The 26675-nt window shown below is 56.9% G+C and overlaps 1 protein-coding gene across 1 annotated transcript; it reads right to left on the reverse strand.

The window, feature by feature from the left end:
- Positions 1 to 10081: 10081 nt before the first annotated feature.
- TAGLN2 (transgelin 2) lies at positions 10082 to 23820 on the reverse strand. The gene is made up of 5 exons (XM_074980617.1): positions 23680 to 23820; positions 12994 to 13189; positions 12387 to 12561; positions 11632 to 11734; positions 10082 to 11135 (listed from the first exon to the last, which is right to left on the reverse strand). The coding sequence occupies exons 2-5, from the start codon at positions 13171 to 13173 to the stop codon at positions 10994 to 10996; spliced, it is 600 nt and encodes a 199-aa protein (XP_074836718.1). The 5' UTR covers positions 13174 to 13189; positions 23680 to 23820; the 3' UTR covers positions 10082 to 10993.
- Positions 23821 to 26675: the final 2855 nt, after the last annotated feature.

Genomic DNA, 26675 nt, shown 5'->3' on the forward strand with positions numbered 1-26675 from the left:
TGCTCATCTTCTGCACGGCTTCTTTAAAACACAGCCAGCTTTTCTGGATGCCTTTTAGCCTCATGTTAGTATCCCGGGGCATCCTGCCCAGCCATTTCCCGAGGGAGTCAAAGTCAGCTTTTCTTAAGTCCATGGGCCATATTCTGCTGCTCTTTTCCTCCTTTGGTCGGGACTGTGAACTCAACCATCTCATGATCACTGCTGCCCTGGTGGCCACCCACGTTTATTTCCCTTACCCATTCCTCTGTGTTTGTGAGCAGCAGGTCAAGTTGATCCTGGCCCCTGGCTGGTTCCTTCAGCACTTGTGCCAGGAAGTTGTCTCCAGCATTGTCCAAAAACTTCCTGGATTGTCTGGGCGCTGCTCAGTTGGTCTCCCAACAGATGTCAGGGTGATTGAAGTCCCCCGTGAGAACCAGGGACTGTGATCTGGCAGCTTCCATTAATTGTCTCAAGAAAACCTTGCCGACTTCATCCACCTGATCCAGTGGTCTGTAGTAGACAACCACCACAGCATTACTTTTGTTACTTCCACTTCCAATCTTAACCCAAAGACTCTAAACAGGCTTTTCTCCTGTTTTAATATTGGAGCTCTGAGCAATCATATTGCTCTCTAACATACAGTGCAACTCCTTCACCTGTTCTCCTCTACCTTTCTTTCCATAACTGTTACACCCTTTCAGGACAGTGCTCCAATCATGTGAGTTGTGCCACAAAGTCTTTGTTATTCCACGAGCCCCAAGTTTCCTTCCCTGCTGGGTCCTGAAGTTTTTGTGGCATCTTGAGGGGGCTTCAGCAAGAAAAAGGCTGAGAGCCCTGCAGTATTATTTACTACCCAAAGGGTTTCTCCTCCAACCTTGACAGGAAAAAGCCTCTGAGCAGCTTTATTTACCAAGATGTTGGCCACTCCCTGACAGTCACATGCCTCAGTGCCTCTTGCAGGACAGTGTGAAAAATGTGTGTACAGGTGAGAAGAGGTTAGACTGGGAGGAGAGTCTCCTTCAGCTCAATGCTTGAGAAGAGGGTTGTGGTTCTCTGCCCCTGTGGGTAAAGCCTATGTAAGAAGCTACAGCAAGAGCTGAGGGGTCGCCAGCTCTGGTTTCTTGGGAAAGCAGCAGTACTGGGTTTATAGTGGCATTGTGGTGCTGAGGCCATAATCCATTCCCTGGAACTGAGGGTAAAGAGGGAAAGGTCGGGTCAGGTATGTAATGAGAGGCTGGGGGCAGCTAAGGGATGTCTGTCTGTCCTCAGGTGAAGGTGGCGCGTGTCAGTGTCTGACACCAACTCAATGGCTTGAGGGCACAGCAGACCTGCCACACCAAGCCTGCACTGTGCAGAGGCAGCGAGTGGGAAGTGATGTGGTGTCTGGCCTGACTTCCTCACAGCCACTCAAACTGTTACTTTTCTCACTGGTGTCCAGAAGGCTAGGCCCCCACATGGCACCAGTGCACAGATCGGACGGCTGCTGCCCAGCCTGGGGCAGTGCTGGCATGAGAGTGTTGCACACATGGGTCCTCCATGCATCCACCCTGGCCCTGCCATTATTCAAATGTGGAAGCCAGGACAGGCAAGAGGGAAGAGAGAAATCCTGGACCATGCTGGGCAGGAGGCGCAGTGGCAGTGCCTGACCCTGGCGGACACAGATCCCAACCTGTGGGTGCTCATTGCACATGAGTCTGCTCCGATTTGGCACAGATGGTCCTGATCCTAATCTCTGTGTCTCTCTGCTTGTCTTCAAAACTTGCATGAATACTAGTGCTGTCAATAAAGCGTATTAATGTTTTTCAGAGTTATTTTTAAAATTGTTTAAACAGTTTTAAGCCTGCCCAAATGTCATGCAAATCAGGCCCTGGAAATTCCCCTGAAAAATGTGCAGCTGAGACAGTGGGATGGGTCCCCTTTTGTGGGTGCAGCACATGGCTGAGGTTTGTCCAGCTTTGGCTTTTTTTAGCTGCTTTTACCCACTGTGTTTTCTTTCACATTTTTCTTTTATATTATATCTGACCTCATGTACACTTGTGTGTGTTTGTTTTGCTCTGGGGCATCATGGCTGGGTCCCTATTGGCAGTCACCTCCATCAGCAACATCAGCTCGTAAGTACTGTAAATAAAACCTGTGCAGCTGGGTGAAAGAAAACTTCTACGTCTCTGTCCTTGTTGTTTACAATTGTTCCCCATGAGGGCTCACAATATGTTTGGCACCAGGCCCACAAAAAATTAATCTAATCTAGTTTTGGAGAGCTTAATCCCCGACTCCCTAGATCTCTGCAGCTTTACCTGGTGACAGCTAATCTTACTCATGCAGATGGTAACACAGCTGGGTCTCACTGGTATACTGGGAGAGAGAGAGAAATGGGTATGAGGGAGCCAGCAGCTGAACCCTAAAGGGCTTCAGGAATCCAAACAAATATCTGGACAGGAGGGAGTGGCAGAGCAGACTCAGGATCCTCAAAGGTTGATGTGCTTAAGGAGAGAGGACGGGTTTGTGGTTAAGTTCCTTGTCTGGGTTCAGATCCAGACTTTCAGAAGTGTTAGGGGGTGCCTGACCTTTGCTTCTGCCCCAGGCCTTGCCTCCAAGCCACTCCTTCCCACAAGGTCCCACCCTCTTCCTGCCTCTTTCCACCCAGTTCTGCCCCCTCTGTGTGTGCCACACCTTCACACCTCCACTCCCGCACAGTGCCTCCGGAATGCTGTGAAATTGCTGATTGTGGCCAGCAGGAAGCACAGAGGGAGGAGGAGGTGCTGATCCACGGGGCACACTGGTCCGCTGGAGACCCTAGGAGAAGGGGGAGCTGATGGGTCTACTGGGGGTGCTCAGTGTCCACCAGTTTTTCCCTGTAGGTGCCCCAGCCCCAGAGACAGTTCCCATGGTTCCAATCACACACACGCCACACCTTCCCTTCAGAGAGGAGAATTTAGGACACTCAAGCTGCAATCTGTCCATCTGGACAGGTCTGCAGAGATGTCAGCATGACCTGTGCTAGGTTACAGACAGCTTAGCAACACACCTACTCAGAGCCATCTTCCAGAGACCTCCCCTCAACTTCCACACTCATGGCATACATCAGCTGCAGGGACCAGAAGGGGTAGAGAAGTAGCCAGAGGTAAGAGAGGAAGGAGCTTGGACAGTGTGTTCCCAGAGTGAACAGGGCCTCCCTGGAACAGACTTCATTCTCCTTGCATGAAACAGCTGTGCTGGGGTCTTGCTGCTGCCAACATCAGTCCTGATTGCAACATCGCAGCCCCCTAACTGAGCAGTTTTGGACTGTGACAGGGTCTGTCAGATGGAGCAGGGCTGCCAAAACCATAAGTGAGTGTCCTGGTGCTGGGATGGAAATCCCCATTCTCTGGCATGTGCAGCCCAGGCTCTGCTCCTAGCTCAGCCGCTTAACTGGCCACTTGATTACAGTCTCCTAGTACCTACATGAGGAGCAGGGCCATCCCTAGAGGGGTGCAGGACAAGGACAACTCACGCTGCCATCTCTCTTCTCACCCTTGCTCTGCCCCTGCTTGGCCCCCTCTCCTAGGCCCTGTCCCTGCTCTGCTCCCTCCTGCTCCCCCTTATATCTCTTCTTTGAAGACCCATACCCCAGGCTACATGGTCCAGAGGATTACTGGGTCGTCATCTCTGTGGAGAGTAATTCCATGCTCTAATAATTAGAATATAGCAGTAGGGATATATAACTGACCACTGGACCAGGCTGGCGATAGTGACTGTGAAATGCAAACAGAGATAAGAGAGAGACTATAAAAATAAAAATAAAGCTCAATAATAATGATGGGTTTCAACTCTCCCCATGTTAATGGGGGCAATGTGAGCTCAAGATGAGATGCAGAGAAAAAGTCTCTGTACATCTTTAATGTCTGCTTCTTGGAACAGCTGATTCTACAACCCACAAGGGGAGAGGCAGTTCTTGATTTAGTCCTAATAGGAGCACAAGATCTGGTCCAGAAGCTTGAATGTAGCTGGTCTGCTTGGAAATAGTGAATTAATTAAATTTAACACAACATCCCTGTAGTGGGAAACGTGCCACAGCAGCTCCGCACCGTGGCATTCAATTTCAGAAAGGTGAACTACACAAAATGAGCAGATTAGTTAAACAGAAATTAAAACGTACGGTGTCAAAAGTGAAATCCCTGCAAGCTGCATGGAAACTCTTCAAAGACGCCATAATAAAGGCTCAGCTTACATGCACGACCCCAAATTAAAACAGACATAGGAAGAGAACCAAAAAAATGCCATCATGGCGCAACAACGGAGTAAAAGAAGAAGTGAGAAATAAAAGGCATTGTTTAAAGTGGAAGTTAAATTTTAGTGAGGAAAATAGGAGCATAATCTCTGTTAAATGAAGTGTAAAAATATAATTAGGAAGACTGAAAAACAATTTGAAGATCTGCAAGCCAAGAACTCAGAATGTTATAGCTCCTACCTCAGAAGCAGGAAGACTCCCAGAGCCTTAAGCAGGTGTGTGGGTTGGGGAGGGGAGTAGGATAGGAGGGGGGCTTTGGTCCTGAGCATTCTGGGCACCACCAGCATTTCTTCAAATCACCCACCTCTCTGGAGGGGTGCCCTGACCCCAATCAGTTGCTTTTTCATAGGCATCCCAGCCACCGATTTGCTGGTCTGGCTTTCCCCTGTGAATGTGCCAGATTCATAGGGCTAGTCAGATCAGTGACTAGGGCCTGCACAAAATGCTGCTAGTTAAAGAAGCCAAAGAAATCTCAGCCCAAGCCAGGAAAATTCCTTGCTGGTCCTTGTCACAGTTCAGCAGGCTCTGCGAAATCCCCCACTGCAACTAGATCTAGCTTCTGAAAGTCTAGAATACCTAAAAGCAGCATCAGGTGTGAAGAGCTAGCACCCGTTTCTGGCCAGTGCAATCAGTGGCACTGTGCTGAGGGGAAGGGCTACACTGCAGTAAAAATAATCTGCAGCACTGAATCTCATAGCCTGGACTGCAATGGCTAAAATAGCAGCATAGGTGCTGGGCTGATGCCTGGGCTTTGAGACCATCCTGGGTCAGGCTCCAGTGGAGGCCTAACATCTTCCCTGCAGCTTTATAGCCCTCCAGGGCTGAGTCAGATGACCCAGGCCAGCTGCAGCTTTGTGGTGGGTTTCTTATTGCAGTGTAGAGTGTGCCAGGGGGACCGCAGTGTAATGGAAGACCCAGCACAACTGAGAATGGCTCAACCCTCTGCCGGGAGGCAGAGCTGGTTTGTTAAGATGAGGCCCTCTTCCTTCCTGGGGACAGAGGCTGGCTCAGCTCTTCTCCGGGTTCCTCCAGAGAATGCTAGATGGATGCACACATGAGCACAGGCGTACAAGCTGGAGCTGTGTCCTTATAAATGCTCCTCCTCCACCCCGCCCCTGTGGGCTGCACGCTGGGAATGTCTCATGCACTTCCGTACCCTCGAGTGCCTCTGGTCTCAGGGCCCGCCCTGCACACAGCCCTTTGACAATGATTTTCCACTACGTGAATAAAGGGAAATGACTCACAGGGATATTGTGTCACCTCATTGTCGCTGCTCCCAGCCCCCCATCCATCACAGACGTTAGTCCACTGCCAACCAGGGGCTCTTTAGACAAGGTTAGGAGCCAGCCGTCTTGTCTGGCCAATGTATGTATGTGAGCTGATGTGCACCAATGATACAGTAGAGCAAACACACAGGCTGACACCCCCAATGTGCACACAAGCACACACACCCTGAGTGCAAACACCCAGCCCCGATTTCAGACTCCCTCACACCCCCAGCCTATCCCTTCCAGCGCTACTCACTTCCTATCAGCAGGTCCAGGAGTTAGAGGATGGGCAGAGCCATCCCATCCATAGTATGGTTCAGAGCAGCCACTAGAGGCCCTATAGCAGCCACTTCAACCAGCCTACGGGTGGGACTCATGGTTCCCCAGACAACCCTGGGGATTACCTGGGGGACTTGGCATGAGGGTCACATTGGGCCCCCCTGCACCCACTGTGGTAGCAGGAGCTGGAGGAACCCAGCAGTCTGCTCTGCCATGCTGTACGACCTGTCTCCCAGCCCCAGCCCCCAGAGCAGGGGGGAGCCAGGCCCCCCAGGCAATCCCCTCGATCATGTAGTTCAGGGGAGGGGGCTTTGAGAAAGGGGTACAACAGGGAAGGAGCAGGGGTGGGAAGAGGCAGGGCAGGGCCTAGGGTAGAGAGGGGCCCCAGGCCCACACCTCCCCCGGGGTTGTCGTTGTCAGGGCCTAGGGTCTTTACAGTCTGTGGGTTGGTGAGGTTCTTCACCAGTGAAAGCACTTTACACAAAAATATCCACTTAACCTCTATTTATTAACAGTCATCAAAACCAGAATGCCCATGCTAAGGATTCAATGAACTTGTCTTGATGACCAGTCAAAATCAGGTCCACCTGGGGGACACAGCACCATGGGCACAGGGTTGAGGTCTGGCAGCCCTGATCTTGGAGCCGTGTCCTCAAAAGCATTTTCTTTTAGGCCCCAGTTTATATAGTGAAATTTGAGTCCTGCTTAGCTATACCATAACCAGTGATTAGACTAACATTTTGATAACCAATCCTAACATACTGTAACAGACTTACCTAACCACTCAGCCCCACCACCTTAACTGATTTACACCTAGCAAAATGAATTATACAGCAGTCACAAAACATTAAAGAGCCAAGTATCAGAGGTAGTCAAGTTAGTCTGTATCTTCAAAACCAACATGAAGTTCTGTGGCACATTATAGACTAACAGATATTTTGGAGCATAAGCATTCGTGGGCAAAGACTCATGCATCTGATGAAGCGCATCCTCTGCCTGAAAACATGTTAGTCTTTAAGGTGCCACAGAACTTCGTGTTGTTATTAAAGGGCCAGAGATCATACAAGGAATAGGGGAGTGAGGACCACACTGGTAGAAAAACAGAGACATGAGGATTAAAGCTCTAAATTCTTTAACCATCTTTTGATGTGTTTCTTTACTGGTGTTATCAGGTGCCATCAGGCCAGGATCTCCCTACCAGCCTGGTAGTACAGGTGTGAGGAGGGGCTGTGACTACCTGTTTGTCAGCTCAGAGTGCTGCTCTTTCAGTCTTGCTGCTGATGAAGGCTGTAGGCTTTAGACCTTCCAGCATGGCTACACTTTGACAGCACACAGCCCTTCGCTCCAGGATGGCTGTGTCCACACCAGGATCTGACCTGGTCCAATGGTGCTCGGTTCAACATGCTAGAGTTGAAGTGACACAAATCCTGCATTGCCCTTTGCCATCACCCTGTCTGCTGCAGCCCAGCGCTCTGCTTGAGCCTGTCACTGTCGTCCCACCTGCCCCACACATGCGCACCAGGTGCAGTCTGCCAGCCTAGATGCTGCAGCACAAGCCCCATGTTGGCACAAGTCCCTGACACCAAAGACTTACAGTGCAGGGGGAGAAGCTGCACCTAGAGCCTACGTTCCACACCCACCAAAGGCTGCCAGGTCAGCAGGGTGATGCTTTGCACACCCTTGGCATGGAGGTGAATGACAACGAGGGCAGGGCATCAGGCCCATATGCTACTGTCCTGCCTGACTTACTGCACAGCAATGGCCTGGCCCCGGGTGAGGCTGCTTGCTTGATCCAAACCGATGGAGCCAGAATGGTTTAAATCTGGGACTGATCCTCACTCTGGCCCAGCAGAGGAGGGGGTTGAACGGTGCTAACTCAGAGCAAGCCTCCCCCACAGCTGAGGGTGCCTTGCCCTGGGGCAGCACCCAGTGGCAGAGCCTTCCACCCAGGATTCATGCTCAGCTAAACTGGGTGGTGGCCACCGGGATCCTGGCCCAGGCAGGTCAGTTGTTAGGGCAGCACCACAGCAACACAGTAAATATTTGCTCTGGGAGGCGGTTCCATGCTCAGCCTCTGTGGTTGGGGAGGGCTGCGAATGCCTTTGGTAGCAGAATCTGCCATTAACCAGCACAAGTAGGGCAGTGCAGTGCTGCAGAATCAGCCTGGCTGCAGGAGTGATGCTAGGGAGCAGGGGGTACACTCCCCCCTACACGCTGGTGCTGTTTACCCAGATCCAGCAATCTGGAACACAGCTGTGTGGTGGTGGTGGGGGGGGGGGGGCACAGCCAGCTTGACTCAGGGTTCAGGTGAGCCCACTGCAGCTCCTCGGTAGGGTGGGCTGTCTGCACCTCATGCTCATTGCTGCTTGTGAGGTCCCAGCGTGCGCCCACTGTATCTGAGCATGGGCCATGCTGCCTGCTCTGGCTCAGAGTGGAGTGCTGTCGACTACAGTCAGGCCGAGTGGTGCCTGGCTGAGGGCTCAGGGAGCTCTTGGGCTGCCTGGACACATGTTGGTGGGGCAAAGGGACTGCTGGGCTAGGCTCAGGTTGGCCTGGCTCCAAGCGGAGAGAGCATGGCCAGGAGCTGGCCCGTGTTATTGTGCAGTGCACACCAATTTGTTAAAGGCAAATGCTTCTTAGGGGACAGGGTGCAACTTAGCACAGCACTTTGCTTGTTAGAATTCAGACCAGCCCCCAGGGCCTGCAGCAGATAGAGAACCCAGCTGCCAGCTTGTGCCAGGGCCCCTGCTACCAACTCATCTGCAGGCAGCAAGGCACAACTTTGACTTCAAGGTGGCTCTTTGCAGAGTGACTCCCTCCACCCTTGCTGTCATGGCTACTGCTCAATGTACCAGCATCTCGCTGCTGGCCGATATCCAGGGCCAGCCTGTCCGTTGGGAGATGAGCCATTGTACCAAACCCAGCCTGTGGAGGATGGAAAGCAGGGCAGGGGCTGGTCTGAGCTGAGGAGGGTAAGGGGGCTGCAGGCCTGCAGGGGCCCAGTTTATCCTCACTGAGTGCTAGGAGCTCAGGTTAGCCCCTGGCCCAGAGAGATCACTAGGCAGAGTTGGGCTCTCAGCTCCAGTGGTCTTATCAGAGCAGGATCTTGGCAGAGAGCTGGGCCTGAGCTGCAGCTGCAGAACAAGCTGTGCTCCCGCCTGAGCTGGGGGGCGAGCAGCAGCTCTGCTACCAGCCTTCACCTTCCACTACTCAATGGCAGGGGCTAGCCTGGGGCCCGGCTCCAGCAATGCTGACGTTTTTCCTGGGTCAGTACTGCCTCCAACATACAGTGGCAGAATGAGGCAAGACTTGGCACCTTCCCTCTGTGGCTGCCCTGGCTCATAAGGTAGCTAGGGTAGGGTAGACTCTGGGCCCCATGCTGCTCCCAGTCCAATCCAGGGGCATGGCAGAGCCAGAGCCATTGTCCCTGCTGCCCAAGGCAGCACTGCTGGCCTCTGCTCAGAGCTGCCCATTGCAACCACAACAGCTGCTTTAGCTCCACTGCTCCTCCCAATTCTGCAACCCCCAACCAGGGCCCAGAGGGACCCATGGACAGAACAGCCTGTTCCTCCACCCCCAGGCCTGAGGTGAGCAGCTCCCCCTAAAAGGCAAGGCAGCCCCACAAACACCACATCTGTCTACCAAGAGGGTCACCTAGGACCCATAGGTAAAAGCATTGGTGGGGGACAGAAGGACAGGCCCAGGGACTGTGCCCTCCCCTACTCCAGCAGCACAGCTGGTAGCCCTTACATCATACTCACGTTTCCCACCTTCTCACCTGGGAGATTTCTTCCTCTGGTGTAGCTTGCACTCTGTAGTACAGCCAAGGCACAAGCGCCCCCCAGTGTGCCTGCTCCAAGGTGGCTGTTCAGCTGGGGCATGGCTCCTTCACAGATTGCCCTGACCACACAAGTCCATGTTCAGCAGGGCAAGGCAGGCAGGCCTAGCAGCAGCAGGCTACTCCCATCAGCAAGGGTCTGGCCTCACTCCTGTCCAGGGGCCCCTGGTGCAGCCTTCCACAGGGGAAGCTGGGCCCAACAGGAGAGGCTGGCTGGTCTCCACCATGTTCCCTTCAGCACAGCAAGGCCCTAGGGTGAGCACTGTCCAGGCACTAACACCTCCCATGTGCTCCCCTCTCCCACCCGCAGGCAGCACACCAGGCAGGCGTGACCATCCATGTGAGGCTCAGCCCCCGAACAACCCTGCAGGAGCCGCTCAGGCACCAGTGCCCCCGCAGTGCTCTGCGCTGGGCTTCCCCCATCATGCACAAGGACACAGGGTTACAAAGAAGAGTTGGGTGACCTTTATTCTGATTGGTGACCTCAGATACATTCCACAGTGATCAGAGCACAGGGGACAGCACAGGGGACTGGGCGTGCTGCACTGCTGGAGCAGCAAGGGCTGGGCACAAGGTTGCCAGGAGCACTAAGGGTTACAGGTGCTCTGGACCTGCCAAACACACTTCCTAGCTCCTCCAGCCCCGGGCAGGGTGCAGCACACAGCTGTTCCTAACCCAGGGAGGGCAGGACAAGGCCCTGTCCCTAGCCCCTTGGGACAAAGGAGACAGGTACTGCAGCCCTTTTGCCACGACCTCAGCTGCTGGAGCCTGGGCCATGTTGCAGTCGGAGGCAATGCAGACAGCTCTGCAGCACAAGCGCAGGGTTAGACGGGGCAGCTGCTAGCAGTGCTTGCAGCTGACTGGCTAGACAGAGCCCCGCAAGCACAATCTTTGGTCCCAAGATTACTGACAGTTCAGCAAAGCCATTGCCAAATGGAATGGAAGAGGTGGGTTTGCCACTTGAGACAGAGCCCCAAGCCCTGGGGAGGAGAGAGCTGGCTTTGACACTTGGCTTTGAGGGTTGGGTGGGAGGGGGCAGCCTGATTGGTCCCAGCCTCAGTCTAGGCTGTCAATTGGTCCTTAAGACGATGGAGTTTGGTCCCTACAGAGCTAGGCCTTAAGGCAGTTTGGGGAAGTTGCAGGTCTTGCGCCCCATGCGTAACACGAGAGACAAGGTGCTGGAATGGGGAGCTCTGAGTGCAGATTTGGCACACGAGGCCCTTGCAGGTTTCACTGGGCAGGTTTGTTTGCAGGGGATAGTCAAGGCTCCAGACCCAAATTTTCTAGACTGTAGACAAATATATTAAACCCTAGTGGGGAGGGGAAGAGGCGGTGGCGAGCAAGCCCTGACGGGTGGGCTGATCAGAGGATCTGGCGCGGCATCCCATAGCCCGTCATGCCCGCCTGTGACGCACCCCGGTTGGTGCCCATCTGCAGCCCAATCACATTCTGCCCCTCCTTCAGCTTGTCCTCAGAGAATTCACGGCGGTTCTCCCTGGATTTCCTGGGTGGAGAAGAGAGCTGTTACAGGAGAGAGGGGCTGGGGGCAGCATTGTATGCACTGCAGAGGGGAGACCTAGTGGGGCACAGTGGCTGGGGCTGCTCTGCTTCCACGGCGCTGGCTACAGGGCCCAGTCAGACTGCATGAGCAGATATCCAGCCAGTCTACAGAGGGGTCTACAGACCCAAGTCCCCTGGCCAGCCAGAGACAGAGCCCCAGAGTGGGTACAGGCAACAGCAGGGCGTCGGAAGGTGCTTGCACCCCTTCTAGCCCCCGCTGAGCACAGGGAGGCTCAGCCCAACCCCTGCCTAGACAGGAGAATCCCACATCCAGGGGCTCCAAGTCAGCTCCAGACAAGCAATGCCAAACCCTGACCGCACCTAGGGCTGGGCCATACCTGCACGGCCTGACACCCTCCTCCCCACCCCACCTCTGTCCCTGGCTGCCCTGGGCCTGAGAGCCTGGCTCTATTACTTCCAGAAGGTGAAGAACCACTTACTTGGGGAACCAGTTGGGGTCTCCAACAAAGAGTCCATCTTCCCTTGTAACAGCCAGGCCCCCCAGGTTCATCAGCGTCCTCTGCACACAGGCCATGTTCTTCCCTGGGAGGACAGAGAGCCTGTGAGTGAAACTGAGGTTTGACCTAGGTGCACTCAGCAACAGGTGCAGGCTCTTCAGAGAGCCCAGGAAGCACTTGGGGGCCTGGTAACCCAACCCTACCTCCCACAGGGCCCTGCAGCTCATCTCAATTCACACTCCAGACCAGCAGGCCACATGTAGAGCCCTGAGCAGGGTTCCAGGGTAAATGGTATGTCGAGAGAAGGGTGGTAATACACCACCTCCAGACCAATTCTCCCAGGCCCAAGCCTGGCCCTTGGCTGGGCCAGACCGGCTGCATTTGGCAAAAGGTCAAGCAGGCGCTACTAACACAGCGAGACAGCAGACCCCATGCACCTCTCCCCCACCCCCAGAGACACGAGAGGCAGGCAAAGATCTAGCAGGTGAGCTGAGTCACCACAAGGAGGATCCCCAGCAGAAGCAGAGCCAGCGGAGGAAGCCTTGGGCTAGTGAAGCAAGATCCCACCCGAGCGAGGCGTTTGGATTTCTGCAGCACACCAGGGCTGGATCAAAAGTGGGCAGCTCATAGACTCTGCCTCCTCCAGGTCTTCCAACCCACAGGCTCCCTGCTCATCCCCAGGCCAGCCCTAACCAACCTTGACATCCTGTGCCAACCTCCCCCGCAGCTCTCCCTACCTTCCCAGAGGTCCACGGTCTGGAAGATGTCAGTGGGCACAATGCCGTAACGCTCAGCAGCCTGTAGGAACTGGGCGATCTGTTCCATCTGCTTGAAGGCCATGTTTGAGGCCTGGATCTTGGTGACAGGCTCCTGACCCTTTGGGTAGAGGCTGTTGATAAGCTTGCAGAGGACCTGAACAGGAAGAAGGACAAGGTTAATCCCAGGACTCAGCTAGTGCCCTGGGCTGCTCCCCGTAGCAGCCTCCAGAGCCCCCTGTATCGGGGACAGGGCTGTCAGCAAGGGATACTGCAGCGCAGAACCCCCTGCTGGTTAGCGCTGTGTAGCCAGCATGTGCCCTGGTGCGCTCCAGACCTGCTGAGGGAGACGCAAAGGGCAGCAGAGGGGACCTGGCATCTCTGGTTTCGAGAGCTCTGCTGAAAAACTTTCCTGACCAGATGCCACTGCCACGAATGGCATCTGGTCAGGAAAGCCGGTGACCCGAGACACCTGGAGGATGCTGCCCATCCCTGAGATGGGGATGCCCAGGGCCCAGCTCTCCAGAAGGGAAGGGCCACCCCAGCTGCTAGGGCACAAGGAGGATCCTCCCACCCCAGCTGTACTCACTATGCCGTCTTTCAGCCACTCCTGGAATTTCTCTCGCCCAGGCTCTGGCGCCTGGACGCCTGAACCGCACTGTGCCAGGATCCACTGGGTAAGGATCTGCTCCAGCTCCGGGTCATACTGACGGTCAATCCTCTGCTGCACCTCCCGGCTGAGTCCGTAGGCTGGTCCCTTGTTTGCCATGACAACGGTGTGGTTTCTGCAGGGCCAACAAAGATGAGGCAGGTGAATGAGGCGCCACTGCCATCCGATCCATGAGGCAGCAGCCAACGCGCACCCAGGGAGCGGCAGAGTTGATCTGGGCTGGCTCTGGCTCAGACTGCCCTGGGGACACCTGCTTGAAATCTGGGGTATCTACAAGGGTGAGGCACCGCTGCCAGAGACAGACCTCCCCTCCCACAGGCCAGCTCCACAAGCCCTGGGCACCAGCAATGGCAAGGAGGGGTCTGTGTTTGCTTCACTCTGCACAGACCTAGCCGCCCAGGCTAGCAGAGGGACACTCGGCCCATTTCCTGTTGTCTCCTACCCAACTCAAGAATGCATCAAACCAGTGGGGAGATCATGGGCTCAGCTATTTGAGCCCTGGCTGCCCTTGTCCCCAGTCCAGCCTCCTGCATGCACCCCACACCCCGTTCCCCTCCCAGTGGAGTGGCCAGCAGAACTCCTCCTGCCCCAGCTGAGGCAGAGCCCTAGGGCAAGTGTTGGCCTTGATGAAGTTGTGCTGGTGCCAGGCTGTGTCCTTGCACCATTGCCCAGGCTCTGCAAAGGGCATGTACCAAGACAGGGCTGGGCCCTACCTGGTGCTGCCTTGCAGACAGAGGGAGCTGTCTTCCTGCCCTGGCAGCAGTAAGAGCTGGGGTCAGTTCACCCACACTCAATCCCGTATCCAGGCAGAGCTGGGGCAGAGGAAAAGCCCAGCACCCAGGCTACCAGAGAGTCAAAGTCTTCACTGCCCACATGGGACCAGGGACTCAGGAACTGCCTGTGCTGGCCCTCACTGCAGGGGGTTCCACAGCCCACACCCGCTTCCCCCAGCCTCAGTGCCCATCACCAGCACCCTGCTGCAGAGTGAACCGCTCCCCACAGCATGGGACATGGACTCCCTGCTGCCACTGGCTTGTACCATTCCCAGGGCTGGCTAAGTCAGTGTCCGGCACCATTTCCCTGCCCACCTGGGGCGACTGGCTGGTGGGGGTGTTGGTTTGAGCCTGCCTGCCCATAAGATGCAGAGCACAGGGTGGTGTCCCTGTGGGAGCATGACTCAATACAGCCTCTCCCCTAGCCCGGCGGCTGCCATTTCACAAGGCCCTGGCCCCAGGGGAAGGAAGGAGGCTTTGCTGGAATTTCCTCTGCTGTGAGGGATGGTCAGACCTCCCCAGCTGTGTGGGGCTGGGCTCCAGACAGGGCTTCCCTCACCCACCTCAGCTCCTTTGGCAGTGCTGTACGGTCAGTTCTAGGCAGGGGTCCCTCAGAGCCCAGTTCACAGCCCCCAAACCCTCCGGGCCAAACCCACTCGACAAGGCCAGGGCAGCAGAGACGAGAACATGGTCACTCAGGGTTGGGAGGGAAGCTGCTACTGCCTTGGCTGTGCACAGGCCCAGGCTCTCTCCGGGGCTGGGAAAGTGCCTGCCCCAGAGCCTGTCTTTCCCACCCGCCCCATGCGCTGGATGCTGTATCAGGAAAGTCAATAGCCCTGGCGTCTAGGCACATTCCAGCTCTAATCTTTGGAACGCAGCTGTGTGCTGAGGCCAAGCAAGACATGCCAGGACCTTGGCCCATTCCCAGGCTGCTGAGGCGGCTGGGAGCTGGGAGAGCCACCCAGCCCCACACGCTGCGTGGAGCCTTAGGGGAGCCAGGGCCCCAGGACAGAAGCAGCCTTGCCAGGGCAGAGCCTCTGGCTGGTGCTGCCAGTCCAGCCTTTGGCTGGCTGTTCAGCTCACAGCTGAGACCACATGTGAAGGAATGTCTTCCTCCCCCCACCCCATTCTCACCCCCCGCAGGGCAGTGGGCAGGCAGTCGTGCCACGAGTGCTGGGCTAGGCAGCGACAGGTGCCAGGAGACAGAGACCACACAGAGTATCACCCACCAAGGCTGGGCCAGCCAAGGGCCTGGAGGGACATGGGCTCCCAACTTCCCAACGTGGGAGCGAGACCAGCTGCCCCTGGCGCAGGCTGCAAACGGAGCAGCTGCCGGAGCCCAGCATGGGAACCAGGTTTCTGTGGCACGAGGGAGGCAGAGGGGGCCATGCCCAGGAGCTGCAGAGGGGAAGGCAGGGCTTTGGCAAGGGCAGCTGGATAGGCAGAGCTGTGCCAGGGCTGCCATGGCAGGCGCCGGCAGGGCTGGTGAACAAGGACAGCTCTGCTGTGGCTCCCGGATGGCATTGGATGTGCTGAGCCTGGGAACCCATCTGTGCCTGCAGGGCAGCGCTGTCAGAGTCATGGGGAGAGGGTGTCCAGGTGCCAACAGCGCCTGACCTTTCAGGAACCTGTGGCCCATGCTGGACACCGGGCCCCCCCCGCAGGCACAGGATGACCAGCACCCTCTAGGTCAAGCCCCAGAACAATAAGGGATCCTGCCTGGCCAAGCCCTTGCACCAGACTCCAGGCAAGGCTGAGGCAACGGCCCTCCTCATGACACTGCACCAGCACTTCCTGGCCAGCAACTTATCACCCTTGCAGGGAACTTCCTACCCAAGCACCTCACCCCCGCCCACGTGCCCAGCAGGCCCCACTCACAAGCATCACCCTGCAGCAGGAAGTGGTGTGTGTTGGGGGGGGGGGGTTCAGCCCCACCCCCAAGCTGCTCTGCAGAGAGGCCCCAAGGGTGTCAGCTGGGAAGGAAATAATCAGCATTTGCTGCTCCCTGCTCTGGTGCCAGGCTAGGATTCCCCCTTATTTATAAAGCCCTCCACCTCTCTGACCACACTGCTCCCTTCCCACTTCCCCTGCCAGTTCTTAACCCTGATCCTCAGCTGGCCAACAGGGGCACCTGGCCACCCAGCAGGCTGGCTCCCCACAGCACTGACCCCCCGGCAAGGCCCCAGGTAGACCCAGCACCCACCTGTCCCGTGGAATGTTTCCAGGGTTGAGAAACCCTCTGCAAAAGATGGGAGGGGAGGAGGGGATCACTGTTGAGCAAGTGGGTGACTTAATCATGTCTGGAGCTTGGGAGAGGAGGAGAGGAAATGCTGGAGGGAGCCGGGGACACCCCTTGAGACTAGCCCAGGAGTTCTCAAGCTGGGGATCATGACCCTTCAGGGCTCAGGAGGTCAGCGGGGGACTGGGATTATTGGGGCATTTGTAATAGCGCTAAATAGACATTTAAACTCTTTTCCTGAGGGAAGAGGTCAGGCAGAGGCGGCTGGGTGCTGCTCAGGGCATGCACAGCTCTGGCAGCTGAGGCAGGAGGCTGCAGGTCTGAGCACTGTGCCCAGCCCAGCTGCCAGCGTGGGGGCAAAGGAGGGAGTGAGGGAAGAGTGGGCCCATGACATCTGGGAGGGGCCCCGCCCAGTACAGCTGAGAGCAGGGTCCTCAGGCACAGCCAGGAAGGAGGGGAGCTAGTCCAGAGCTGGAAGGCTGGTATGCTCCCCTCTGCCAGGCTGCAGATGCAGAGGGCAGGGGTCTGAGCCAGCAGCCTGAGCCTCTGTGCCAAGATGACCTGAAATGCTCTTCCCAGAGGTACTTAAGCTGTCTGTTGTGGTGAAGAGGAGCTGGTTTATCCCGAGCCCTCTGTAGGCCTGCAATGGGGGGCTTCACTACAGCTCCCCTGAGGGCTCACCAGCTTCCTGGGCACAAGGGCAGGGGAGAGCCACCCCCAAGCCTGTGCAGGAAGACAGCCTTAGGCGGCTGCTGCTGCCACCCCACTGAGTGTGTTCCCCAGCACTGGGCTTACCGACCATCCTCACGGAGCCAGTTGCTGGCTTCTGCCTGCCTGTCCTCAGTGGTACCCCCAGCCCCAGCCCGTGCTCACCCTGCCACAAGCACGGAGCCCATGTAGCGAGGTGCCTGCACGGCTGAGACTAGGGGGAGGCAGATTTAGCTCAGCAGCAGAATCACCACCTCTGCAGCTCCCTGAAGCGGAGCCGATGCCGAGGCAGGAAAGGTGCAGACACACCCAGCTTGGCACCCTTCACAGCACAGCAGGCACTGCCAAGGGAGCCAGCCCCGTAGGCTGCATCCCCTCCCCGCCACTTGCCAACTCCCAGCCCTCACAGAGCGCTGCAGGCAACTCCTTCCAGTTCGAGCAGCTGGCTAGAACCACCTCCAGGTGGGAACCAGACAGACCTAACCCTGCCTGCTTCAGAAGCACCTCACTTTACCCCCACTTCCCCACCACCCTGTGCAGGGAGCCCAGCCACCAAGTCCACGTGGGCTGGGGACAGCTATGATCCTCCTGCCCAGGTCAGCCCCAGCCAGGCTCCAGGCTCTCGCTGCCATAGCACATGGGCCAGCAGGGGTTGCCCACGGCGGCCCTGGTGTCTAGCACACTTCTGTCTATGGCACAGTCCGTGGGATCAGTCCACACCGGAGCTGAGGGGTGGGGGAGGGAGTGCACCTGCAGCAATGCAGCTAAAAGGAGACCCCCTCACACACACATCTCCCCAGCTGAGAACAAGCCCCTGGCCTACTAGATGAGTGCTACACAGACCATGTCACACCCTCCCCTACACCAGTGCCAGCCCCTCCTCTGTGCCTGGGTGGACCTAGCTCCTTATGACATGCCGGGGGAAAAACACAAAGAGGCACCTAACAGGAGGCCAGATAACTTCTGACTCACTGCTCACCGCCTCCTGGCTGGGCCAGCTCTAACTTCCGCACCCCTCATTTGTTTCACACTCCCAAGCCCAGGACAGTCCAGGGCATGTGGAAACTCTGCCCACCCAGCCCTGCCCTGTGCACAGGCAGAGATGGGCTCAGAAGGCAGCAGCATGGAGTTTCCCACCGGGGGTTAGCTCTGTTCGCTGCATACCAAGCCAGCTGCAGGGTCTAAGCTGAGTCTGAGCCAGAAGAGGAGCTGGTGCCAACTCTCCAATTCATCCTGCCAGGCATGGCGAGCTGACAACACACAGCTTCATCCCAGCACGCCAGGGAAGAAGGAAAGCTACGTCATCTCCTTTCCCAGAGCATTCCCTACCCCTAAGCTACTTCTGCCTGGTGCGCACACCCACCCATGCAATACAGACAGGGTTAGAGCAGGGCTGCCTCAGCCACCACGTACATGGTCACATCTAGGACCAGGGGATGTCATGTCCTTGCAGGCTGGGTGGCCATATAGCAAGCAGGGACTTGGTTATCCACTGGGATCCCTTCCCAAACACCTACTCCCAATGTATAGATGGGACAGAGATAGGAGGGTCAGTAAGCAGGATGAAAGGAGGTGTTACCTCCATAGACGCTGACAAATTGGGACAAGTTCAGAGAAGAGCAACAAAAATGATTAAAGTTCTAGAAAACATGACCTGCAACAGAAGATTGAAAAAACTTGATTTTTTTTTTTTTTTCAGCCTGGGAAAACAAGACAGAGGGGGCATGAAAACAGCTCTCAAGCACCTCAAGGGTTGTTATAAGGAGGAGGGTGAAAACTTGTTGTCCTTAATCTGAGGATGGGCCAAGAAGCAATGGGCTTAAATTGTAGCAAGGGAGGTTTAGGTTGGACATTAGGAAAAGCTTCCTAGGAGTCCGGGTGGTTAAGCACTGGAACAAATTACATAAGGAGGTTGTGGAATCTCCATCATAGGAAATGTTTAAGAGCAGGCTAGTCGATCACCTGTCAGGGATGGTCTAGATGGTGGTTGGTCCTGCTATGAGGGAAGGGGACTGGCCTTGATGACCTCAAGGGTCCTTCCAGTTCTATGATTCTGTATGGCATTATGGAGCCCATAGCCAGCCATTCTGTCCAGTCTGACATCACAAGGGTGGGTTGGAAGAACTGGAGCTGGTTCAGAAAAACGCTCCAAGACCACTGAAGATCTGGAGATGCTCCTTAAAATGAGATTAGACAAGCTCTGTCTATTCAGCTTCATGAAGTGTTTGGAGACCAAGAGTAACTCACTTCACAGAGAGGCAACATCCTGTACCAAGAGATCTAATCTGCCAGATGAGCATCAGCCAATGCCCGGAAACTGAAATCAGCAAAGTGCTAACAGGAAAGCAAGAGCAGACTAATGGAAGGTAATTAACCACTACGCAGACTGGCAAGGGATGTGGAGGACTCTGCTTCACATGGAGCTTTCACATTGAACTTGGACATTCAAGATACAGGTGCTCAGCTGTCAGTTCTGGGTTAGAGGCAGGAATCCTTGGGGCTGAGAGACTGGCTGATGCCAAGCACTCTGACTGCATGATCCCAGCCATCTCTGCAGACCTCGAGATCTAAGGGAACATAATTGTCGTCTAGCACAATCTACCTGCATGCAGAGCATCAGGCTACACTGACCCTTTATTTCCTCTCAGTCTGGAGACTGGCAGCAAACTGGAGACCCTGCACAATGGAACAGGGCCAGGTCCCGCACTGGGGACATGGGCCGTCGAGACAGCACTCCCCCCGCCAGCCAGACATTAAGGTAGCTGTGAACAGCCACTGCCAGAACCCACAAGCAGACTGGAGGTTTGTTTGCATTGTTTACAGCCATTTCTTCACTCACTCATCTGTGCTTCCACCTGGCCCCAACTGGGACCCACAGGCACTCCGAGAATCTGACTGAGGAGGGCTGTTTCCAAAGTCCTCCAACCCCCATGCCACCACCCCCCCACACCCCTGCAGGTCCTCCAACACCCATTTCCACCACAGCTCAGCAGCAGGCGAGCAGCTTGGCAGAGAGAGCTACATCAAGCCTGCGCCGAGGGGCTGACAGCACAAGAGAGGACAGCAGCCCTCTTCCCACAAGGTTAGCCAGACTCCAGGGCTTAGCCAGCAGCTATTGGCAAGGGTTCCACAAAAGGAGAGGCCCGAAGGGGTACACTCAACAGCCCTACCTGGGAAGCCCCAGAACAGGTAGCAGAGCTTCTCGGGGAGCAGAGCAGGGAGCCGCCAGGCCCAGCAGTTCAGCACTTAGGTGGCCAGGAAGCAGTAAGCTCTCAGGGGAACTGATCTACCCACCCAGCACCCCCGCACATCCGTGCAGGCACAGCCAGCTGCAGCTGCTGAAGTGAGGCCGTCCCCACAGACAGGAAACCCCCTGGAAGTGTGGCCAGGTTGCCATGGCCTCAGAACACAAACCAATGACCAACTCAGATGTGCAGGGGCACTGCCATGAGAGGGTCACATGTGGGCACGGCCGAGCACAGGGCCAAACGAAGGGCTCTAGGAGCTGCCAAGGAGGGGAGCTGGTCGGCAGTAAGTCCAAGCCCCATGCTGGGCCCTTGGGCAGAGCCGGCCAGTGAGCAAGCAGCAAGCTCCAGGCAAGGAAAACCACCCCCTCTCCTCTGGAGGTGTTTGGACACAGCTCTGCTGCAGCCTGTGTCACTCCCAACCCCCAAAGGCCCAGGGCAAGGAGCTCAGGTTACCTCCTGGTTGGGGCTGGGGCCGGGCCTTGACCCCTGGGGCCAGTTTTGTAACTCCTCTGCAAGAGGAATAATTTGATCTGCGTGTTTGGGGCGTGGGGTGCGAAAGGGGGCAGGTTTAAAGTATGGGTTGAACAAATAAGTCTCCTACAGCACTGGTGGGATAAAGCAAATTGCTAGTGTTTTTGTCCAGCTGCAGAGGGCAGAGTTCCCACTTCTGTAGGTTAAGAAATAAACTGTTATCGCTCTGCTGTTATCCCTGTTCTCTCTAGAAACTGTAGGTGGCTTTTGAAGGGGCGGGGGGGGGGGGGGGGGGCCTGCAGATTTGCCCTGTGCTTGCTGGTGCAAATAATTGTGTTGTGAAAGGTGGTAACCCTTGGAGGAGTCAACAGAGCCTGCAGCTACAAGCTGTGGGGAGGCCATGATCCCCATGGGGGCCAAGAGGAAGGGAAGGCCTCACCCTAGGAGCCACACTGCTCACCCCCCTCAACCATGCTCACATCCACTCACTGCCAGCCCACGCTCTAGAGGGACTTGTGAGGGAGTGCCAGCCCCAGCTGGGAGGGCCTGCAGCACCTGAGCAGTGAGACACAAGGTGACTCAGACCCACAGCTGCAGCCCCCTTGGCTTTCAGGCCAGCTCTCTGGAGCCTGTTGGCTTCAGGGGGCTTTGCAGATGGGCTAGCAAAGGAGGCAGCAGAGCTTATAGGATGGGGGCGGAGAATCTCTGCCCTCCCCCCTTGAGCTGGGCCACCCAGGATTGGCCCCCCAACCACACAGCTCTTCAGGGACTCCAGGCAGGATAGTCTGCACCTGCCACTCCACAATGGAGTTCCTGTAACTGAGCTTCCACCAGGCAGGAGGCCTGAGCCAGACCAGCATCTCATGAAACTTTACAAGGCACATTTCTACACACACCCTGCCCCCATTCCCTTAGCAGTCAGGGGCACAGCCAGCTGCAGAGAGATGCTCACGACAACGGGAATAAAAATGCCAGCTCCGCTGCTCCTGGAGAAGTCCCAGGGCCTAGCAGGTCAATTCACTTAAGCAGCAGCTGCTGTTTTATGGGGCAGTTTCACTTTATGGAGGCCCCCAATTCAGTAGAAAGCAGATTCCTATTAAGTGCTCCAGGCCAAGAGCGCAGGCTGTTAACACAGCTATTAAACTGCTGCCTGAGGACATGCGCCATCCCTACACGCCCAGGCCCGCTGTACATCAACATTCAAGCACAGCAGAAGCTTGCCAGACTAGAAGCCGGATGCTCACGATGCAGAGCCCCACCCAAAGCTGGAGCCCATGACCCTTTTTTCCTCTGTTGCCATGCTGAAGGCAGGGCTGTTACCTTCCGACCCAGCAAGGCCCCGCTCCCAAGAACCCAGCTGGATTTGTCCTAAGAGAGGTGGGAGAGTGACTGATCGAACCCCATTTATCCAAGTTACCGCAACACCCTCTGCCCACCCCAAGAGCCCTGCTGAGTGTGCGGAGGAGGCCAAACCCACCAGCCAGCACACCCCACCCCATGCTCGTCCCCATCCAATTATACAGCAGCAGCCTACACGGCCTGTAACTGCTTCAGCTGTATCATTGGAGCAGCTGCCCACAGTCAGACTGGTAAAAGGCACATCTGGAGCCCAGCCAAACAGCTGGGGCAACCTGGCAGCAGCACAGGAGCCACCTGGAGGGCTCAGCTGACTTAGCTATTGCCGAGCCCCACCGGACCCAGAACAGCTACATGAGTGCAAATGGCCCCCCGAGACCAACGGGTCTCAGCCTTGCCAGATGACTGTCCCCCTTCCAGCGCTGGCCTTCCGCACGCCTTGTTTCAGCTTGCTAGGAAACTCCTTACTTACAAACCAGACGAAGAGACAAGCTCACAGCACTGACAAGTTGCCAACGCGCTCGTTTACTGAACGGTTACATGATAAATCAACGGAACTATAAACTATCCTACGGCTGTTCCAGGGCACAGTATACAAAGCAGTGCGTCTGGACCTCGCTGGTGTTTTTTTTGACACCCCATAGAAACTAGGCAGCTCCTTAGAAGAGCTGAAATACCCCCCCAGAAGGCCTCTGGGCACCCCTAGGGTGCATGTACCTACATGAGAATCACTGGGGTGTAGCGGGCCTTCCTGGCCTCTCCCCCACTCCTGAATGAAGGGCAACCGAGACAAGCAACCCCCAGGCTACAAACCCAGGGCAGTCGTTTCACACCCCACAGCCCAAGCCGCCTGCTGCGGAGCAGATGCCAGGCACAGCCACACTGAGCAGCCACGGCAGGAGGGGAGGGATTCAGGCGCCCAGGTCTCCCTGGAGCAGCACTAGCCGGCCACATGGCCGGGGGAGGGGTGGGGGGAGCTGTTCCAAACGGCCCATCCAGGGGCACAGGCTTCAGTTCAGCAGAGCCCTGGAACTCGACCAGCCTCGGGGGAACGGGGCCTGGCGACTTTGTGCTTGTTGAGGAGGGAAGAGGCCCCAGGCACAGACACAGTTTGGAGCATGAATTAGGCTGTCCTGCACTGGCCCTGGAGCCACAGGGCTGCTCGATTGCCAAGCCGCGTGGAGAGGGGGGGCCGCAGTCACCGCACACGCCTGGCTCTGCCGAAGTCGCCCGATTGATGAGAAGTTGTAGGACCGGCTGCTGGCTCCAGCGCGGCCTCCCTCCCCGCTGCCCGGGGGTCACGGCCCCACACGGCACCGCAGTTTCTGCGCCGGAGTCTCCAGCGGCGACCGGCTCCGGAAGGGCGAAGCAGTCACAGCTCCAGCCTCCCTCCCCGAGCCGGGGCCACTCGCTCCAGTAACACCCCGCAGCGCCCCCTCGCGCCGGGGCATCCGGCCGGGCACCCCCCAGCACGGCAGAGCGCAGGGTCCCCGGCCCGGCCCGGCCCGGCCCCGCCCCGCGGCAGCGTGCACAGCACCGCACAGCACCGCAGCGCTGGGCCGCGGCCGCCACCGCCCCGACACGTGCGCGGCCTGCGCCAGGGCGGGGACCGCTGGGTCGGCCCGGGCCCAGCTTCCCGTCCCGGGAGCAGCCCCCGCGGCCGGGCGCCCAGGGCAGGAGACTCCGGGGCCCCGCCGCGCGGCACCTGCCGCGGCTTTCGGGCAGGAGCCGGGGAAAGAGCCCGGCTCTCCGCGGGACAAGCGAGCGCCCCCCACCCGGGGACCCCCTCGCGGCGCGGCGCGGCTCTGACCTGCTGCTGGCGGCGGCGGCGGCGCTCTGGGATGGCCGCGCCCAGCCCGGGCGGCTATTTGAGGGCTGATGTCAGCGCCCGGGGGGCGGCGCCGGGGGACGGGAGCGGAGCCCGGGAGTGGCCGGCCGGGGAGAGCTGCCCTGCCGCCCCCGCCCCCGCCCCGCGGCACCTCCCCGGGAGCGGGGCTCGAGCTGCGGGGGCCGCTGCGGGCGTCTGCCTGGACCCCCAAACCCCTTCAGGCTCCCGGCCCTGCAGCCAGCCGCGGGGGTCGGTCCGTTGCTGCCCCCCCCCGGGAGCTTTTACAGCCCCCCCGCCCCGCCAGCGGGACGGGCCCAAGCGAGTCTCTGCGGCTCTCCGGACCCCGAGACCCTCCGCCGGGACCCCCACGTCTGAGCCCCGCACAGCCCGGCCGGGGCGGGGCTTAGAGCAGCGCGGAGAACGGGCCCCTCCCGGGTTGCGGGACACCCCTCCCCCGTGCCTCTGGGGACTGGTGCCGGGGGGACTGGCACCCACGTGCGGCTGATCTGGCTGAGTGAGTCCCATCTCAGCTCCGGGCCATGGCTCATGGGAGCCTCTTCTTTGCCGGGCTGGAGCCCCCTTTGCTTGCCCCCCTGTGGCTGGTCACAGCCCGCCTGCGACCAGGTCACCCCTTAGTGCCTCTTGACTGGGCTAGGCCCAGGCTGGGCCCATGGGGCAGGTTTTCAGTCCCTGGCTCGTTCTGCTGGCTCCGCTTGGACCCTGTCCCATTTGTCGGCCCCCTGGAAGCCTAGGCTCAGGATCCCTCCAGCCGTGGCACCAGTGCCGATCCGAGGGGCTGGGACCTCTCTGCTTGGACCCGGGATCCCCGTGGTCCTGCCTCCCAGGGTCACATTCACGCCTCGTACTCGGAGCTCGTGTTCAGCTGAGTATCTGCCACTCAGGGCCATTCTGCCAGTCCCGCGAACCGTGGCGCCACCCCAGCTGCCCAGGGCCAGGTGCAAAGGCAGCAGGGATCCAGTTCCCCACCCCACCACCACACGGCGGCAGGAGCAACAACCTTCCCCCAGCTGTGCTGTGCCGCGCCGTGCCACCCTCCCGGCCCACTGGGCCTCGCTTGTGCACAGGGGTGAGGAACAGAGCACTCCTCCAGCTCCTGCTCTCTGGGGAGAGGTGAGACATAGGGGGCTGGGAGGGCAGAACAGGCTGCCACTCCCACCACCTGCCTGGTGAGTGGGGGGGGTGACCCCCCACTGCCTCTGCTGCACCTGGCCCTTGGCTCCAAGTAACACTTTTTGCCCTGGTGTAGAGGAGTAAGGGAGTGGGGCAAGGCCTGAGGTGTGGGGGCGGGGTTTGTCTTGACCCCATGCCTGGGGCACGTGGGGGGGGTTGCCCTGACCCCATCCCCTCCCTCCCTCAGCATGGCCCTGCCACCACGCCTTTTCAGGGTGCCTGCTTCCCAGGAGGGAGTACCCCAGGGTGTAAGTACAGCCTACACATTGTTCTTAGCTGGTCACTTTTAGCCATATCAAAACACACGTTGTTTGGCTTGCTCCCAGATTACCAAGGAAGACTGTCAACATTTCCTTTCTGCTCACATATCTGGTATTCCAAGGTTGCTCTCAAGGCCTGAATATTACTGAAAACTTCCAAGCCTGGTACCAGCCTTAATCCATCTCTGTCTCAACTCTGGCCACACAAAAGGACTCACCCCGCAGACAACACGGTCTTTGCCCATGAAAGCTTATGCTCCACAATATGTGTTAGTCTATAAGGTGCCACGGGTCTTCTTGTTGCTTCAATTCAAAAATCCCGCTCTTTCTTCCCATATGCTCACCTGGCAGCTTGCCAACTCAGGACCCCCTTTCTCTGGCTTTAACCCTCTACAGGCAACCTAGTTAACTGAAAACTGGGATTCTAGAAAGGGATAGTCCTCCCATCCATCACACCCCCCCCAAATCACAGATGGTGCTGGCCAGCCTGGTCCACACTGCCTCTGATTTCCTCCTGGAGGTCTAAGAGAAAACATAGTTAATGGAGTACATGCACATAGTAAATTCAGTACCGTGTGAAGAGCCAAACAAGATCCCTCACAGACATGGATTACCATGGCTCAGATTACAGAGACAGTTTTAACTGACTGAGTACATGAAGCTCTCCTGGGAGACTTCATCAGCCACTTTGTTAGAAGCTCCTGAGATGTGTTGTGTACCAGTCTTGGAGAGCTAAACTCCACCAGAGAAGTTTCTTGTTAATCGCTTTGATTGTGTGGAGCCACTTCACAGCAGGATGGTCCGTCTGCAGAAGAAAGCGTCGGCTCCAAACATATGGTCCTAGCATCTCTAATAGATGCAATCAGGTTATTTTTTTTTATTTTGAGTTTGGTGCAGGACTTCTCAGGCTGGCTGATGTACCCCTCGTGCCCTGTAACTTTTAAACTGAATCCCAGGGAAGTAATTCTGTGTGTTTTATTTTTTTTTTTTTTAGTTGCTCTGGAACACCTAGCAACCAAGTATACTTAACAAGTATGTCTTCTTTGTTTTGCCAACAAAACCACCCTTGTTAAGGCGAAGATTTGATTCCTGTGATGTAGAGGAGGTTCTGTGTGTATCCAGGCCTAAGACCGAGATATCGCAGTTTGTTTTCTCTTTATTTTCAAGCTGTCTCCTAAAGGAGGGTTAAGAGTGTGGGGTTACCCCTGGGAGATATCCCAAGTGTGTCTTCCTGGGGTCTAAAAGGGCAGTTTTCTCACTTGGGTGGTGGCAGCTATCTCCCAGGGTCAGGGAATCTGGGACCTTGGGAAGCTTTTAAGCAGAAGTGTATATAGAAGTCAGGTATTTTTAAGGTCTCTTGTTGGGCCCCAGGTTCTGCACTCAGTGTCAGAACGGGATCAGCCTTGACAACGTCCATTCCAATCAGGTGTGCGCACACCATGTGCACAGATATTGGAAACTTCTTCCCCAGCCACCACCATTGGAGGGGTTGACCAGCCCCTTTCTGGCACTCTATGTATAATCCCA

The sequence above is a fragment of the Carettochelys insculpta genome, chromosome 30, assembly GCF_033958435.1.
Source record: "Carettochelys insculpta isolate YL-2023 chromosome 30, ASM3395843v1, whole genome shotgun sequence".
NCBI classification, from domain to species: Eukaryota; Metazoa; Chordata; order Testudines; family Carettochelyidae; genus Carettochelys; species Carettochelys insculpta.